General features: G+C 43.8%; 1 protein-coding gene across 1 annotated transcript; it reads left to right on the top strand.

Annotated features, from left to right (window-relative positions):
* Positions 1-1380: 1380 nt before the first annotated feature.
* LOC309566268 (uncharacterized protein) lies at positions 1381-17474 on the top strand (the record flags this gene model as incomplete). Its single annotated transcript, XM_082271373.1, has 2 exons — positions 1381-1506; positions 16691-17474. Exon 2 carries the CDS (start codon positions 16746-16748, stop codon positions 17472-17474), a length of 729 nt encoding a protein of 242 aa, XP_082127499.1. The 5' UTR covers positions 1381-1506; positions 16691-16745.
* Between the last annotated feature and the right edge of the window lie 744 nt (positions 17475-18218).

Below are 18218 nucleotides of genomic sequence, written 5' to 3'. Positions count from 1 at the left end.
TGTCATTCTCCCCTGTGTAAGAATGGTGATCATACGGTTCTGCTATGTAGGACCGTTGATCACTGTTCTTACACCTCAAGCCCCATCCAATCACAGTTAGAATCACGCCCCTAGGGACACACTTAACCCCGCCCTCGAAAAAAAAGTTAACCCCTTCACTGCCAGTGTCAATTTTACAGTAACAGTGCATATGTATAGCACTGATTACTGTAGTAATGTCACCCTAAAAGTGTCAAAAATGTCAATCAAGGGTCCAAACTGTCCACGGCAATGTCGCAGTTCTGCAAAAAAAATCGCAGATCGCCGCCATTACGCGTTAAAAAAAAAACAACACAAAAATGACAAAAATCTTTCCCTTTGTTAGTAAACGCAATAACTTTTGCGCAAACCAATCAAAATACGCTTTTTGCAATTTTTTTTTACCAAACATATGCTAAAAAAAAATTGGCCTACAATGTTAAAAAATTTTGATTTTTACATTTTTTTGGGGAATTTCATATAAAAAAATGTGAAAAATATTGTTATTGCTCTTTTTTTGTTTATAGCACATGATCAAAAAATCGCACAGGTGATCAAATACCGGCAAAAGAAAGCTCTGTTTGTGGGAAAAAAAGGACACCAAATTCGTTTAGGTACAGCGTCGCACGACCGCGCAATTGTCCATTAAAGCAACGCAGTGCCGAATCGCAAAATAGGCCCTGGTCAGGAAGGGGGTAAAATCTTCCGGGGCTTAAGTGGTTAAGCATGGAAGTTTACTTTCTCTTTAAAGAGGTTGTAAACCCAATTTCTTTTTTTTTTTTTCAACCTGAAAGAGAAACCCATAATGAGCTAGTATGCATCGCATACTAGCTTATTATGAAATACTTACCTTAGAACGAGCCCCCGCCGTGCCGCCCGCTTACCTCTATGACGGTCGACATGTTCAGTCGCCCGTCTTCCGGGATCGCGGCATCCGGCCATCTGATTGGCCCGGAGCCGCGGTGACGTCACTCCGACGGTCACGGCACGGGGCTCTGAAGAAACGGCACCAGCGGCCGTTCCTTCAGAGCGCATGCGCCAGTGATGTCACTGGCTGCGTGTAAGGTAAATGTCTCCTAAACGGTGCATGTTTAGGAGATATTTACACTACCTATAGGTAAACCTTATTATAGGCTTAGCTATAGGTAAAAGTTGCAGAGGAGGGTTTACTTCCTCTATAAGAATTTTTTTCCCTGCAACGACCACCTATGTCCACTAGAGGTCTCTGCAGCGCCGCCGAATTTCATAGGCTGCATTTATTCGAGAATGGGACTTTAAAAGATAAAAGAAATGGGCGGAGACAGAACGTTCGTCTCTCCTCTGATTGGCCGCCATCCACGCAGCGGCACCGTACTTGTAGTTCTGAATGAACTCAGCCGATCCGGGATGACTGCGAGTCCCAGAATGCAGCGCGGCTCCAGATTTCTAATTGGCTTCTTCAATCGTCCTCTTACAAAGCGCATAAACAAAAGGCTTCCTGTGGATGAGGTAGGATGGGGACTGCAGGGGCGGACATTGGGGAAGGGAGCCGCACTTCTCTATTAGGATGTCTATGTGTCTCTCCATAAGTGTTTGGAATCCTATGGGGAGATATAGGAAGGATCTGAACAATCCCAATGTATAGGATGAGGAATACAGGATATATTGTCAGTGTGATCAGCAGGAGGATACATTGTATTTATTATTATTATTATTATTATTATTATTATGTCACAACTGTCACATCCTAAACATCCCTTTGGTTGCTGAGCTGCTGATTGATGTTCAGAAATTGAAATTGAAATAATTTTTTTGTAGATTCTCGAAATGTTTCATTTGATTGGATTTACTAAAACTGCTACACACAGAATCTGGTGCCGCTTCGCCCTGTAACCAATCAGCTTCTAGCTTTTATTGTCAAAGCTTAATCTCCCCTTTCACAGCGGTGCGACTCGTCAAATCGCATGAAAATTCGCAGCCTACAGTGCCTTGAAAAAGTATTCATACCCCTTGAAATTTGCTACATAGTGTCATGTTACAATCAAAAACGCATAGCTCCCGACGGTCCCTGATTTCCAGGGACTGTCCCTGATTCAAGAAAAAAGTCCCTTATTTGTCCTTCATTTTGGTCCCATCTATATGTCGTTGCTGTTCAGTCGTGTCCAACTCATGGACCATAACGTGCCAGGCTTTTCTCTCCTTTCGCAGCTTGCTTAACTTCTTGTTCATTTTATTTCAATGAAGCTCTCTATCCATCTTGTTTTCCAGGGTGGATAAAAATCAATGATTTTTAAAATAAATAAATAAAAATCAGATTTTTTTTTATTTTTTATTAAATTCAGATTTTTTTATTTTTATCAAATGTATTTTAATAAAATGCTTTTGGAGTAAAAATCTATTTAAAGATAGTTTTCCAATTAAGATCCATTAATCATTTAGTTTATTCAGCATGAAATGGAGCTTAGTTATGAAGGATGAGGCTGTATATTCTGCAATATTTACATTATTGGTAAAACGAATTCAATTAATCCAAGCTGAGATAACATGCACTGCATTGACACACTAACTACCAGCAAGAGTCCTTACATTTAACCACTTGCCACCCGCCCTATAGCGGATTGACGGCGGTAAAGTGGTTGTATTATCCTGACTGGCCGTCATATGACGTCCAGCGGGATAATGCGCGATCGGTGCTGCAGTGTGTCACTCTGACACACCGCATCTCCGATCTTGGTAAAGAGCCTACTGACATGGACTCTTTACCATGTGACCAGCTGTGCCCAATCACAGCTGGTCACATAGTAAACAGGAAGAGCCAGTGCCCATTATTGCCCCCCAGTGCCGCCTATCAATGTCACCTATCAGTGCCCATCAGTGCAGTCTATCAGTGCCCACCAATGCTGCATATCAGTGCTACCTATCAGTGCCACATATCAGTCCCCATCAAGGCTGCATATCAGTGCCGCCTATCAGTGCTGCATATAAGTGCCGCCCTATCAGTGCCTGTCAATGTGGCCTCATCAGTGCAGGAAAAAACTTATCAATTTATAAAATTTTATAACATAAACAAAAAAAACGTTTTGTTTTTTTTAACCACTTAAGCCCCGGAAGATTTTACCCCCTTCCTGACCAGGGGGTATTTTGCGATTCGGCACTTTAACGGACAATTAATGGACAATTGCGCGGTTGTGCGATGCTGTACCTAAACGAATTTGACGTCCTTTTTTTCCCACAAACAGAGCTTTCTTTTGGTGGTATTTGATCACCTGTGCAATTTTTTGAGCATGCGCTATAAACAAAAAAAGAGCGACAATTTTGCAAAAAATAACAATATTTTTCACATTTTTTATATGAAATTCCCAAAAAAAATGTAAAAATCAAAAATTTTTAACATTTTCGGCCAATTTGTTTTATGCTACCTATGTTTGGTAAAAAAAATCGCAAAAAGCATCATTTGATTGGTTTGCACAAAAGTTATCGTGTTCACTAACTAAGGGAAAGATTTTTGTCATTTTTGTTGTTTTTTTTTTTAACTCGTAATGGTGGCGATCTGCGTTTTTTTTTTTTTCTTTTTATTTTTGCAGGACTGCGACATTGCGGCGGACAGATCGGACCCTTGACTGACATTTTTGACACTTTTGGGGTTACCAGTGACATTACTACAGTAATCAGTGCTATACATATGCACTGTTACTGTAAAATGACACTGGTAGTGAAGGGGTTAACTTTATTTGAGAGGGAGGGGCTGTGTGTGTCCCTAGGGGCGTGCTTCTATTTGTGATTGGCTGTGGCTTGAGCTGTAAGAACAGTGATCAACGGTCCTACATAGTAGAACCGTATGATCACCATTCTTACACAGGGAAGAATGACAGGCGGCTTGTTTACATTAGCCGCCTGCCTTTCTCCCAGTGTCACGGACGATCGCGAGTGCCCGGCGGACATCCGTGACCGAGTGGGAGCGCGCATTCGGCGGCGCGCGCTCGCTCCCCAGAGCCTCACAGGCTAGCGACGTAGACCTACGTCGCTCTGCCTGTGAGGGGCTGACTGCCGCAGTAAATATACTGTGAGCAGTCGGCAAGTGGTTAAAAAATGTTTTATTTTTTTTCCAACCTGTAAGAGAAACACATAATGAGCTAGTATGCATCGCATACTAGCTCATTATGAAATACTTACCTTAGAACGAGCCCCCGCCATGCCGTCCGCTTACCTGTATGACGGGCGACATGTCCAGTCGCCCGTCTTCCGGGATCGCGGCATCCGGCCATCTGATTGGCCGGACCCGCGTTTACGTCACTCCCGCGCATGCGCGCGGGAGCCAACGGTCACGGCACGGGGCTCTGAAGGAACGGCACCAGCGGCCGTTCCTTCAGAGCGCATGCGCCAGTGACGTCACTGGCTGCATTTAAGGTACAGTAAACCCCCGCTCCATCGCAGTTCAGTTTTTGCGGTGCCGGTATATTGCGTTTTTTTTTTGTAATGTTATTTTACTATATAAATCATTAAAATAAATGAAATATTTTTGTGTTTTTCATTGCTCTTGCTACGTCTCTCAGTATCTTTTATGTGTTTAAATGAGTTTCTATTGTTTTAAAAGTGTGTTTAACTACCTCCCACCCGGCCATAGTACATATACGGCCGGGTGGGAGTCTCGTCCTTCTGAATGGACGTTCCGGAACGTCCTTCAGAAGGAGAGAGATCGCGCCGCCGCGGGCACGCGCAGCGGCGCGATCTCGATGTGCCTGTGTCCCTCGGACACAGAGCGACATCATTCGGCAGGAGGGCCCTGTGATTGGCCCTCCTGATCACATGACGGCTGTGTCCAATCACAGCCGTCATGTAATGTAAATAGAGCCGTTGTAACGGCTTCGATCTCTTCTCCTCACTGACAGATCCTGTCAGTGAGGAGAAGATCAGAGGATCGGTGCTGCTGCGGGGGTGATCAGTGAGTATTTCTAATTACTCACTGATCACAGGGGGGGTCTGTGCTGGTAATCAGAACATTGATTACCAGTGCAGCCCTGGGGGGGGGAGGGGTGCCACTAAGCCACCAGGGATGACCACCAGGGATGCCCACTATGGCCACCAGGGATGGCAAGCAGGGCTCAGAGAGCCCCCCAGTGCCCTCCCTATCAGTGTTGTCCACCAATGGCATCTATCAGTGCTGCCCACCAGTGCCATTATTGCCATCTATCAGTGCCGCCCACCAGTGCCCATTATTGCCCACCAGTGCTGCCTATCAGTGCCGATCAGTGCCCCCCATCAGTGCCGATCAGTGCCACCCATCAGTGCCAATCAGTGCCGATCATTGCCGCCCAACAGTGCCACTATCAGTGCCCATCAGTGCCCATCAGTGCCGCCAATCAGTGCCCATCAGTGCTGCCTATCACTGCCCATCAGCGCTGCCTATCAGTGCCCACCAATGCTGCATATCAGTGCTATCTATCAGTGCCACATATCAGTGCCCATCAGTGCTGCATATCAGTGCTACCTATCAGTGCCCATCAGTGCTGCATATCAGTGCCACCCCATCAGTGCCACCCCATCAGTGCCACCCCATCAGTGTCTCCTCATCAGTGCCTGTCAGTGCGGCATCATCAGTGCTCATCAGTGCAGGAAAAAACATATCTATTTACAAAATTTTATAACCTAAACAAAAAACTTTTTTTTTTTTTTCAAACTTTTCAGTCTTTTTTTATTTGTGCACCAAAAAAGAAAAAACCTGACGGTGATCAAATACCACCAAAAGAAAGCTCTATTTGTGGGGAAAAAATGACACAAATTTGGTTTAGGTACAGCGTTGCATGACCGCGCAATTGTCATTCAAATTGCAACAGCGCTAAAAGCTGAAAATTGGTCTGGGAAGGAAGGGGGTTTAAGTGCCCTGTATTGAGGTGGTTAAAGACCTTAAAATGCTTTTACACGTACAGTGACAGTGAAAAAACATGCCTACAATGCATTTTAATAGGGTTTTTCTATTTCACGGATTTTCACTTTTCGCGGCTGGGTCCGGAACGTAACCCCCGCAATGGAGGGGGGTTTACTGTAAATATCTCCTAAATGGTACATGTTTAGGAGATATTTACAGTACCTATAGGTAAGCCTTATCATAGGCTTACCTATAGGTACAACTTGCAGAGGAGGGTTTACTTCCTCTTTAAGGGGGAAAATCTTCCGGTCCAGAAGTGGTCAATGCACATTTTTCACTTTGTAGTAATATTATGTTTTGTAGGATGAATATACTTGAAGTACATCCCTCGCACCAAATGGACCAGGGGGATCATTTAGGATGATTGGCCAATTATGTATATGTAAAAAATGCAGCTGCTATAATAAAGGTAGGAAGTGTAGTATATATATATATATAGCCACAAGTGGAGGGGCTACCTATAGCGCTTGCTGTGGGTGTGCAGCATTAATGATAATAATTAAAGTGCTAACAGTGCATCAAAACCAAACTTTATTATGTTTTGCTGCTATTTTTTGTAATAAAATATACTTGATTTTAAGTTTTTGCTGTGTGTCTATTGGTACCAAGAAAATCCTTTAGCCCCTCCCTCTCCCCTGTTATTATCTACTATGCAATTTAGGATGTGGATACCGTTTTAATTAAAACATAATACCCAATAGCACTATAAGCAGTTGCAGAAGTGAAAAGATAAAATTGCACTGCCTAGCATAGTAGATCCTGGATGTAAGCATATTTCTCCCAAGACCTCCTGCTCTCTAGCTCCCTTGTCACCTCTTCCCATGCTCGCCTCCAGGATTTCTCCAGAGCTTCTCCCATTCTTTGGAACTCTCTACCCCAATCTGTCCGACTGTCCCCTAATCTATCCATCTTTAGACGATCCCTGAAAACCCTTCTCTTTAAAGAAGCCTACCCGGCTACTAACTAATAACACTGTTTCACTTGCTCCATCAGCTCATCCCCCACAGCTATTGCCTTTTGTATCAATTAACCTTCCTTTTTAGATTGTAAGCTCTAACGAGCAGGGCCCTCTGATTCCTTTTGTTCCAAATTGTAGTGTAACTGTAATGTCTGCCCTCATTTTGTTAAGCGCTGCGCAAACTGTTGGCGCTATATAAATCCTGTATAATAATAATAACATTTCCATTATCTTTTATTACAGTTGTGCAAAGATAAAGTTTGCTTTTAGTGACCTTTGCTGTAGTATGCAGTTTGGGCAGATCATAGGTCTAACCTGGTAATTGTAGATTAGCTTCCTTACTGCTGTCATGTTGCAGTCACTGTCTATTTCAGGTACAATTAGCCTATGTAGTGCATTAAATTACACAGATTTTATTAGGTAAATCTTGGATCAAAGAGGATCTGTCATCTTTCTCATTCAGGGAAGGTGACAGTGCGTAAAGTGACCCTCTCCGCCCCAGGTATACTCACACCTTACAAGCGCACCCTCAGTTTATGCCTCCGCTGCAGCCGGCACTGAAAACAGTGGTGGAGTTATTTCCCCAGTAATCTGACAGTGCTTAGGCCTAGTGATTGGCTGCAGGACCCGAGCATTGTGGGAGGAGGTCACATTTTCCCCATACCTGGAAGTACTGTACTCCTGTAGTTAAGTAATGCTAGGTCTTGTCCCTCCCCCAGCTTGTTACTGGATAGAGAGGCAGCAGATTGACGCGCTCACCTCTCTGGCACATGGCTTTCTCCTACTGTCAGCATGTTTCTTTTTAAAACATGGGAACTACAGTACACCTGTTTAGACCTCTGGGTCAGCATGGGGGAGGGAGGTGCAGCACAAGTACACATAGGCATGCACACCGCGCACACCCAAATCACCCCATGTGGTGCAGATTGCCCTGCTGCTCGGGCTTCCCCCTCCCTGCAGCACTGCTGGCTACCCTCCTCTCCTGGCAATTGAAAAACAAACAGAAGGCGCCTCTAAGTGTAGTATCAAAAGTTTTCATTGTTGCCCAAGGATAAAAACACACTTACTAAAAGTAAGATGGGGAAGGCTCATCAGGATCATCGTGGTAAGAAGATATGAAGTCCAGCAATAGGCAGTCCTAAGAGTAGTCCAAAGTGCAGCCAGTTGGACTGAATGCCAGCCAACCAGCAGAAGGGGGCGGCAAGGAGAACCAGCAGGAAGTTTATTGGGAGGAAGAAGGAGCCAATTGCACGCTCCGAAACGCGTTCCGTCCCTTTTTCATCACTTCCGGGCACCTGCATTCCACGCTTGCCCCTGGTCGTTTCTGTTTGAGGTCACTTCCGGGCCCTGCGTCTCACGCTGGTCCTGGCAGCACGGCTGTTCCTCCTGGTGGTTCTCCTTTGTGGCCCCTCTCTGCTGGTTGGCTGGGATCCGGTCCAACTGGCTGCACATTGGACTACCCTTAGGACGGCCTATTGCTGGACTTAATTTCCCCTTACTATGATGATCCTGATGAGCCTTCCCCCATCTTACTTCTAGTAAGTGTGTTTTTATCCTTGGGCAACAAATAAGTCTTGTGTTAATGTTTCAGGATGAAGAGTGGGGAAGGTAAATGTATAATTTACCCGTGTAACGTTAAAAAACCCTACCCCATGAAAATTCCCTACCCTCATCACTTCTGGTGTACGTACGTCTTGCATCAGCTGAGCCGCTTCCCAGTGCGCATGATCAGGCAGTAAATGATCGGCTCACACCGGAAGTGACGAGGGTAGGGAATTTTCACGGGGTAAGGTTTTTTAATGTTACATCGGCTTCCCGTGAATTAACCCTACCCTCGTTCCCAGTGCGTAAAGTGTTGGGTTAGCAAATGATGTCGGTTTCCCGTGAAAATACCCGACCCTCGTTCCCCGGCGGGTCGAGGAAAATGTAAAAGTGTCTCCTAATGGAGGAAAATTTACAATATATATATATATATATATATATTTTTTTTTTTTTTTTCTATTATTCCATTTCGATGTATATACTGGTATATATTTTCTTCCATTAGGAGGCACTTTTAAAATTTTCTTGACCCGCCGGGGAACGAGGGTAGGGTATTTTGACGGGAAGCCGCCACTTTCAGGACTGGGAATGAGGGTAGGGTTTTTTTCACGGAAGCCGAGATCATTTACTTTGCGCGCATGCGCACTGGGAAGCGGCTCAGCTGATGACTGACGTACCCTAACCGGAAGTGACGAGGGTAGGGAATTTTCACGGGTAGGGTTTTTTTCACGGAACACCGGTCCCTTCCTTTTCTGAATGAACATGGTACTGAGTGATCGGTACCAATCACTCACTGTGTTCATTCATATCTGAAGCATAGTAAATACATGTTCTTGTATAACATCTTTGGGGAAGCTTACTGCTCTTCTGATGACGTGCCGCTAGACCCTCCCAATCCTCCTTTCTCAATAAAGGACTATGGGGTAAATTCACTAAGCTTTATTGCATACGGTAAGAGTATCATGTTACTCATTTGCATAAATGATTGCATGCGGTAAATAAAGTCTAATTCATAAAAAAATAAATAAATAAATGATATTGCGATAAACAACTAAAAAAAAAAAAAACATTTGTCGGTAAATATCGCAAAAAATCATGCAGTAATCTGTTAAGTCCAATTCACAAAAGATACCAGAACTAAAAAAAGGTGCGGTATTTAACACCACCCTTTTGGTGGCGGTGACCAGTGCGGTACCAGAAAGAGGGGTGTATTCAAACCCTCAGAAAGGGGCATTCCACTCACCGAGAGCCTAATTTAACCCACAGGAGACCCACAGGAAGGGGTACTATTCCACCCACAGGAAGGGGTACTATTCCACCCACAGGAAGGGGTACTATTCCACCCACAGGAAGGGGTACTATTCCACCCACAGGAAGGGGTACTATTCCACCCACAGGACGGGGGGGGGGGATACTATCCTCAGAGAGGGGTCTAATTCCACCCTCAGAGGACCCACAGAAAGTTGACACTATTCCACTAGCAGTGGACGCACAAAAATGTGTCACTATACATCACGAGTACACAATTATTTATTTTTATTTTTTTTATTAAATCAAAAAGGCATGACGTGCAGTGCACATTAAATGCAAACATCGGCTGAAATTTAACATCAAGAACTTATATATATATATATTTTTTTTTAAAGTAAACATCGTTTACAAAAGTGCAGCAATGGAGTATGTCAACCATGACAATTACTCCAGATAGAAGTGACCTCTTGAAGTGGCCACTGAAATAATACTTTTGGTTATATACACCATTACAACATAATAAACTTGGATAGGAACATGAAAAATAAATAAAAATGTTAAAAAAAATTATTTTAAAAAATATGGTCACGTTTTCTTTAGTATCCACAATATAAACATAGGCAGCAGCACAGGACTTGGCCAAAAAAGCAATTTTAACAGCTCTAGTAGGCCAAACATACAGAAAAACAAATTTTTATGAACGTATGGCATGACGCATTTAGTAACGGAGCTTGGATTACCAAACATCAGGAGACATAAATTGGAGAATTTAGTTCAAATTTCAAGGCCGCCAAATACTAGATTACTTTAATAAATGTTAGATTAAAAAATAGTTTTTTTGCAAAAGAAATATAACAAACTTTAAAACGTAAAATGTTACAAGGAAATGACCTTAACCACTTCTGGACCGGAAGGATTTCCCCCTTAATGACCAGACTATTATTTGCGGCACTGCGTTACTTTAATGGACAATTACGCGGTCGTTAGACGCTGTACCTAAATAAATAAAATTGATGTCCTTTTTTTCCCCAAAAATAGAGCTTTATTTTGGTGGTATTTGCTGCGATTTTTATTTTTAGCGCTATAAACCAAAAATGAGCGACAATTCTGAAAAAAACAATATTTTTCACATTCTGCTATAACATTCCCAAAAAATTAAAAATCCAAAATTTTTTAACATTTTAGGCCAATTTGTTTTCTGCTACATAATTTTGGTAAAAAAAAAAAATCACAAAATGCGTATTTTGTTTGGTTTGCGCAAAAGTTATTGCGTCTACAACTAGGGGAAAGATTTATGTAATTTTTATTGTTTTTTTTTTTTTTTTTTACTAGTATCGGCGATCTGAGATTTTTAGCGGGACTGCGACATTGCGGCGGACAGATCAGACCCCTAACTGACATTTTTATCACTTTTGGGGGTACCAGTGACATCACTACAGTAATCAGTGCTAAAATATGCACTGTTACTGTAATAATGACACTGGCAGGGAAGGGGTTATCACAGTGGGTGATCAAGGGGTTAAATGTAAGCCTAGGGGAGTGTTTCTAACTGTATGGGGGATGGGCTTTTGAAATGATCACAGAGACCTATGATCCTATATAGAAGGATCACAGGCAATCTGTGATCATTCCAGAGAGAATAACGGTCAGCTGTGTTTACAACAGCTGACCGTCCTTCTCTCTCAGCGGGGAACGATTGCGGGTGTCAGGTGGCAATCAGAGCCGTTAGCCCCATGGATCGGAATCCCCGCTGCCGAGTTGGCTTATGAAATGATCACAGAGACTTGTGATCCTACATAGAAGGATCACAGGCACTCTGTGATCATTCCAGAGAGAAGAACGGTCGGCTGTGTTTACAACAGCTGACAGTCCTTCTCTCTCAGCGGGGAACGATCGCGGATTTCAGGCAGCAATCGGAGCCGTCAGCCCGTGGATCGGAATCCCCGCTGCAGAGTGGGCTTGTGAAATGATCAGAGACCTGTGTTCCTACATAGAAAGATCACAGGAGCTCTGTGATCATTCCAGATAGAAGAACGGTCGGCTGTGTTTACAACAGCTGACCGCTCTTCTCTCTCAGCGGGGAATGATCGTGGATGTCAGACGGCAGTTGGAGCCGCCTGCCCCGTGCATCTCCATCCCCTAACTGCAGGCGCACGACCAACGTATACCTACGTCAGTTCAAGCAGGAGGGGATGCCTGCCGCAGTAAAACTGCAGGGGGACGGTCCTTAAGTGGTTAAACACCCTTAACCACCAACAAGTGCGATAAATGGTGAAAATGCCTTGGTCACCTAACAAAATTTACACAAAAACCGCATTCGTTATTTAACGCTAAATGCACCGCATGCGTTATTTTACCGCATTTTATTTGCCGTTATTTAACTCTTCGTGAATTGTCCCCTATACCTTCTTTGGATTTGAGATGTACATATCCCAAGGGGCACAGTGGGCAAAGTACATGTCATTCGCCTTGGCGAGTGATGTGCATAGGGGAGACAGGACAGAGGTTTCTTATTAAAAATAAAAAAACTTGAAGTGCAATATAAGCCAGAGTAATGACTATCTAGGAATGACTGGGACATAGCTTGCATAGCTTCATAACGCTGCTTTGCTATATATATGTGCTATGTCCTTCATGCCCAGCATGTGTCTTCTCAGGAATGATAAATATAAGCCCCTCTAGCTATGGTGGTGACATACACGATAATAACAGCAGTACTCCTATGTTACTTTTTTTTTTGGCTACTTGAAAAGCTGCTTATAAAGATTGATGCGTCATCATCATGATTAGTTTGAGACATGGAAGATTAAGACTGAGAAGGCAATGAGAATATTCTTTTTTAAGCACCATTCTTCTCTCCTGGTCTCACAGGAGACACTGAAAGCAGCAGGAGCCATAGGCTGTCAGTCAAACTCCCATGAGTAGGGTGCGGGGGCGTGTCTTGCTGTCACTGTGTGTGTCTATGGATGCACACAGCCCTGTTTAGAGGCACACAGCCAGGCTTGCTGAGGGGGGCAATTGGAAGATGATGGAATGAACCGCACCAGCGGGGGACTGCCAAAGAGGAGGTAAGGGACCGCTCTGTTCAATAATATTGTACAGAGCAAGTAAGTATAACATCTTTTTCATTTTAATAATAAAAAATAAACTATTAGCCTTTAGTATCCTATTAACCACTTGCCTACTGTGCACTTAAACACCCTTCCCATCCAGGCCAATTTTCAGCTTTCAGCGCTGTCACACTTTGACTGACAATTGCGCGGTCATGCTACACTGTACCCATTTGAAATTTTTATCATTTTTTTTCACACAAATAGAGCTTTCTTTTGGTGGTATTTAATCATCTCTGGGTTTTTTATTTTTTACAAAAAAAAAGAATAAAGACAGAAAATTTTGAAAAAAAAAAAAAGTTTTTCTTATTTTCTGTGAGTAAATTTTGAAAATAAATTTTTCTCCTTCACTGAAGGGCGCTGATGAGGCGGCACTGATGGGCACTGATAGGCTGCACTGATGGGCACTGATGAGGCGGCACTTATGGGCACTAATGAGGTGGCACTTATGGGCACTGATGAGGAGGTACTAATATGCCGCAATGATGAGCACTGATAGGCGGCACTGATAGGTGGCACTGATAGGGGGCACTGATAGGGGGCACTGATGAGCACTGATAGGCGGCACTGATGAGCACTGATAGGTGGCACTGCTGGGCACTGAGAGGTGGCACTGCTGGGCACTGAGGTGGCACTGCTGGGCACTGAGAGGCGGCACTGGCGGGCGGCACTGCTGGGCACTGAGAGGCGGCACTGATGGGCACTGGCGGATGGCACTGATGGACAATGACGGGTGGCACTGATGGGCAGCACTGATGAGCACTGATGGGCAGCACCATCAGTGCCCACACTCAGTGCCCATAGTGCTGCCAGTCAGTGCTTATCAGTGCCTAGATGAGCAGGCACTGATGGGCACTGACTGGCAGCACTATGGGTACTGATTGTGGGCATTGATGGGGACACTGATGGCGGGCACTGTGGGCACTGATGGGGGGGCACTGTGTATGTTTTTTACCTTGTAGTAATCAGGGCACTGGTGATCAGTGCCCTGATTACATGTCTCTTTGTCCCTGGCGCTGTGCAGCTCTCCCTCCTTCCCAACCGCCGCACGACTATTTACTGCGGCGGTCAGCCCCTCACAGGCAAAGCGACGTAGTACTACGTCGCTAGCCTGTGAGGCTTCTAGGGAGCGAGCGCGCGCCGCCGGAGGCGCGCTCCTGCTCCCGTTCGGTCACGGACCCCCCCCCCCCCACGTGTGCCCGGCGTACCCGATGTCCGCCGGGCACTCGCGGTCGTCCGTTACACCGGAAGAAAGGCAGGCGGCTGATGTAAACAAGCCGCCTGTCATTCTCCTCTGTGTAAGAATGGAGATCAGACGGTTCTACTATGTAGGACCGTTGATCTCTGTTCTTACACCAGTAGCCATGTCCAATCACAGTAAGAATCCCGCCCCTAGGACACACTTAACCCCTCCCTCTCCAATACAGTTAACTCCTTCACTGCCAGTGTAATTTTTACAGTAACAGTGCATATGTATAGCACTGATTACTGCAGTAATGTCACTGGTAACCCCAAAAGTGTCAAAAATGTCAGTCAAGGGTCCGATCTGTCCACCGCAATGTTGCAGTCCCGCAAAAAAAATCGCAGATGGCCGCCATTACTCGTTAAAAAAAAAAAACAACAAAAATGACAAAGATCTTTTCCCTTTTTTCCCGCAAACCAATCAGAATACGCTTTTTGCGATTTTTTTTTTTTTTTTTTTTTACCAAACATATGTAGCAGAAAACAAATTGGCCGAAAATGTTAAAAAATTTTGATTTTTACATTTTTTTGGGGGGGGAATTTCATATAATAAAATGTGAAAAATATTGTTATTTTTGCAAAATTGACGCTCTTTTTTTGTTTATAGCACAGGTGATCAAATACCACCAAAAGAAATCTCTGTTTGTGGGAAAAAAAGGACGTCAATTTTGTTTAGGTACAGCGTCGCACGACCGCGCAATTGTCCGTTAAAGTCACGCAGTGCCAAATCGCAAAATAGGCCCTGGTCAGGAAGGGGGTAAAATCTTCCGGGGCTTAAGTGGTTAAGGTGTCTGGGCTGCTACATTAAGATAAGGCCTAGTGGTCATTTCCAAAGTTTCTAGTGGTAGTCGGTTAAAGGAGCACCCATGCGGTCAGCTGCAGATCCGAATAGCAACATTTATGTCCCGAAGAAGGGGGAGTCTCTGTTTCCCCGTAACACGTTAATTTTAACATGTTTTGCTACCAATAAAACAACGATCTTTTGATCCAAGTGGAATTCTTATTGCTGATTTTGGGCGCTCCTTTAACCCACTACCACTAGAAACCCTTTGAAAGTAAAGAATCACTGTAGTAGCTGATGATTCTCTGTGGTTACTATGCAGCAGGGCAGCCACTTGACATAGGATCCGGAAGACAGCTAGGTTTTTCACAAGGGTTGGCCATGTATGGAATTTACCACTCCATCTAAAATTGAAAAAAATATGTGTGGGTTGGGTTCTGTATTTTAGCTGAGGCACAATACATTGATCATTTTTTTTATTAGATGATCAGTCTGTACATGTGATCAGTCTCTATTTACCAGATGTACCACTTGTGGGCCAGTGCCTATGGCAGAAGGGTTGGTGGGGAAATCAGGTCCAGAGGATGTTGAGAGTAGTCAGAAAAGCCATTTTAGTTCAGAAAAAATTAAACTTCTATTCTTTTTATTCTCTTGTTTGGTGGTCTGTAAACCAGTTCTGCATATAAAGTATATCCCATTTTGTCTCCAATAGCCCCCTCTAGAAGTAGGTTTTTTTTTTAACTAAAAAAAAAAATGTTATTGGGCAGAAGAAATAAAACATACAGATTCCAGAGCAAAACAGGTGTATAAAGACTGCAGATCACAACATCGTCATGTTTCAGGCAATGGGCACCAGCCTGAATATAACAGTATTCATCATACATGTAGATAGGAATAATCACTTATGAACAAAAACAGGTATACCTCCAAAACCATTCCTAAGGAGCCTCTTAATACAGAAGGTAACAACCTCACAGCTTTAAAGATATGCGGTCCAAAGTAGAATCCACCAGAGCTAGACCCGGAACATCTAGCCAGGGGGACCATAGACACATGCATGAGTGCTGCCGGCACTGGTGAGGGAACCATGAATGCCAACATGTACTGTAGCAAACTGAAGCAGAGCATGATCCCCTCCCTTCGGAGACTGGGCCACAGGGCAGTATTCCAGCATAACGACCCCAAACACACCTCAAAGATGACCACTACCTTGCTAAAGAAGCTGTGGGTAAAGGTGATGGACTGGCCAAGCATGTTTCCAGACCTAAACCCTATTGAGTATCTATGGGGCATCATCAAATGGAAAGTGGAGGAGAGCAAGGTCTCTAACATCCACCAGCTCCGTGATGTCGTCATGGAGGAGTGGAAGAGGACTCCAGTGGCAACCTGTGAAGCTCTGGTGAACTCCATGCCCAAGAGGGTTAAGGCAGTGCTGGAAAATAATGGTGGCCACACAAAATATTGACACTTTAGACCCAGTTTGGACATTTTGACATAGGGGTGTACTCACTTTTGTTGCCAGCAGTTTAGACATTAATGGCTGTGTGTTCAGTTTTTTTGAGGGGACAGCAAATTTACACTGTTATACGCTGTTATACTGTCATACATTGTAGCAAAGTGTAATTTCTTCAGTGTTGTCACTTGAAAAGATATAATAACATATTTACAAAAATGTGAGGGGTGTACTCATCTATGTGAGATACTGTATATAGCAGTAGGTTTTTACTAAAATAATTAAGTTTTTATAATATAATTGGTTTGCAGCAAAGGGCATCGTTATTCTGTTTGTCTAGGACAGCATGGCGTCTAAATACAATCCTGATCATAGTATGCAATGTAAGATCGTTTGCTGTTCTTACTAATAATTTTCACTTTGTTTTCAGCATAGCAGTTCATTACCTGGATGACCACAGACTTCTGTTTGAATCAGATTGAGAAATGGAAGCATCACCTAAAATCTCACAAAATAGGACTCAAGAGGACTTGAGTAAATTGAAAGCCAAGAAGGACCAAGAGGCCAAACGTTCATCTAAAGGGACTAAATCCAATGGGGAGAAATGTCCAAAAGTGAAAAAGACAAAAGACCATAAGGCTGCACAAGATCCGTCATCTGTGGAAGAAAAAGTGAATCACGATCGTCAGTGGTTACGAATCCAACTAAATATGCAAACTAAGTCATTACCGATGAAGGTCAAAGAAGAAAGTAAGAACTTGTCCAATGACCTGGAAGATCATTCTCTTGCAAAGTCCAGGCCTTATGCCTGTGTGATTTGCCAAAAGAGTTTTGCTCAGAAATCGAACCTTGTAACCCACTTTCGAGTCCACACTGGATCCCGGCCTTATATGTGCATGGAATGTGGAAAGACCTTCAGCACCAGCTCAAACGCAGTCACCCACCAGAGAGTTCACACTGGGGAGCGCCCCTACAGCTGCGGCGAGTGTGGGAAAAAGTTCAGCATTAGCTCCAACTTGGTGACCCACCAAAGGGTTCATACAGGGGAAAGACCTTACTCTTGCACAGATTGTGGAAAGAGTTTCACTCACCGCTCCAATCTGGTCATACACCAGAGAGCCCATTCTGGGGAGAAGCCCTACATGTGTCAAAACTGTGGCAAGAATTTTACACACAGCTCTCACCTTGTAGCCCATCAAAAGGTCCACACTTAAAGCCTACTTCAAAAAACTTAAAACCTTCTTCACTAAGGGTGATGGGTTTGGACACATGGCCATATCAGCCTAATTCATTGCTTGACAAAACCAGGCACTAGGTCCTGTTAGTTGTCTTTCTGGTGGGAGAGAACTGTGGACCTGAAATGCATGTTCATATAAAATTAATTTCTCCCTACTGGGTGGAATGAGGCAAGACTAGACCTAGTGTTGGTTCTTTATTGCTGTTCCGGATCTTTGGCAGCAAGATCTACCCTGCCCTTGGCAGAATGAAAGTTTTGTTACTGGCCTGTTTAGTCCTCTATGTATTCCTAGAATAGTGGAGAGCCAAAGATCTAGGTATTACTGAGCTCTGCAATTTCTAAAATATTTTGAGTCTGTTGGTGACAACAGTAGCATATCTTGCAATACACTTATGAAATATTACTAGCTATTTCTTGCAGGGGGGTAGGTTTCCACACCAGGGTCCCAGGCAGGAGTAAAAGCCTACAATAGTTCAAGCCCTGACCCTTTCCATCCATTCTGGATCACTCCCTTTTCAGTGGAAATGCAAAATTTTCTGCTGTTTATTATTTATATTACTGTGTGATGACCGGTTATGGGTGTCGTAAAGAAAACTTCGGTTGGTCAGTATGTGAAGCAATTACCCTCTCACCAGCAATCCTTTCATTTGTAAGTTGTATGACAGACACTGCATGTTACAAAAGCAAGCAGAAGATTAAAGCCTGGTACACACAATGAGAA

This window comes from Pelophylax lessonae, assembly GCF_965119305.1.
Source record: "Pelophylax lessonae genome assembly, chromosome: 11".
NCBI classification, from domain to species: domain Eukaryota; kingdom Metazoa; phylum Chordata; class Amphibia; order Anura; family Ranidae; genus Pelophylax; species Pelophylax lessonae.
Note: the sequence above shows the minus strand (reverse complement) of the source record. Positions and strands in the feature narration are given on the sequence as shown.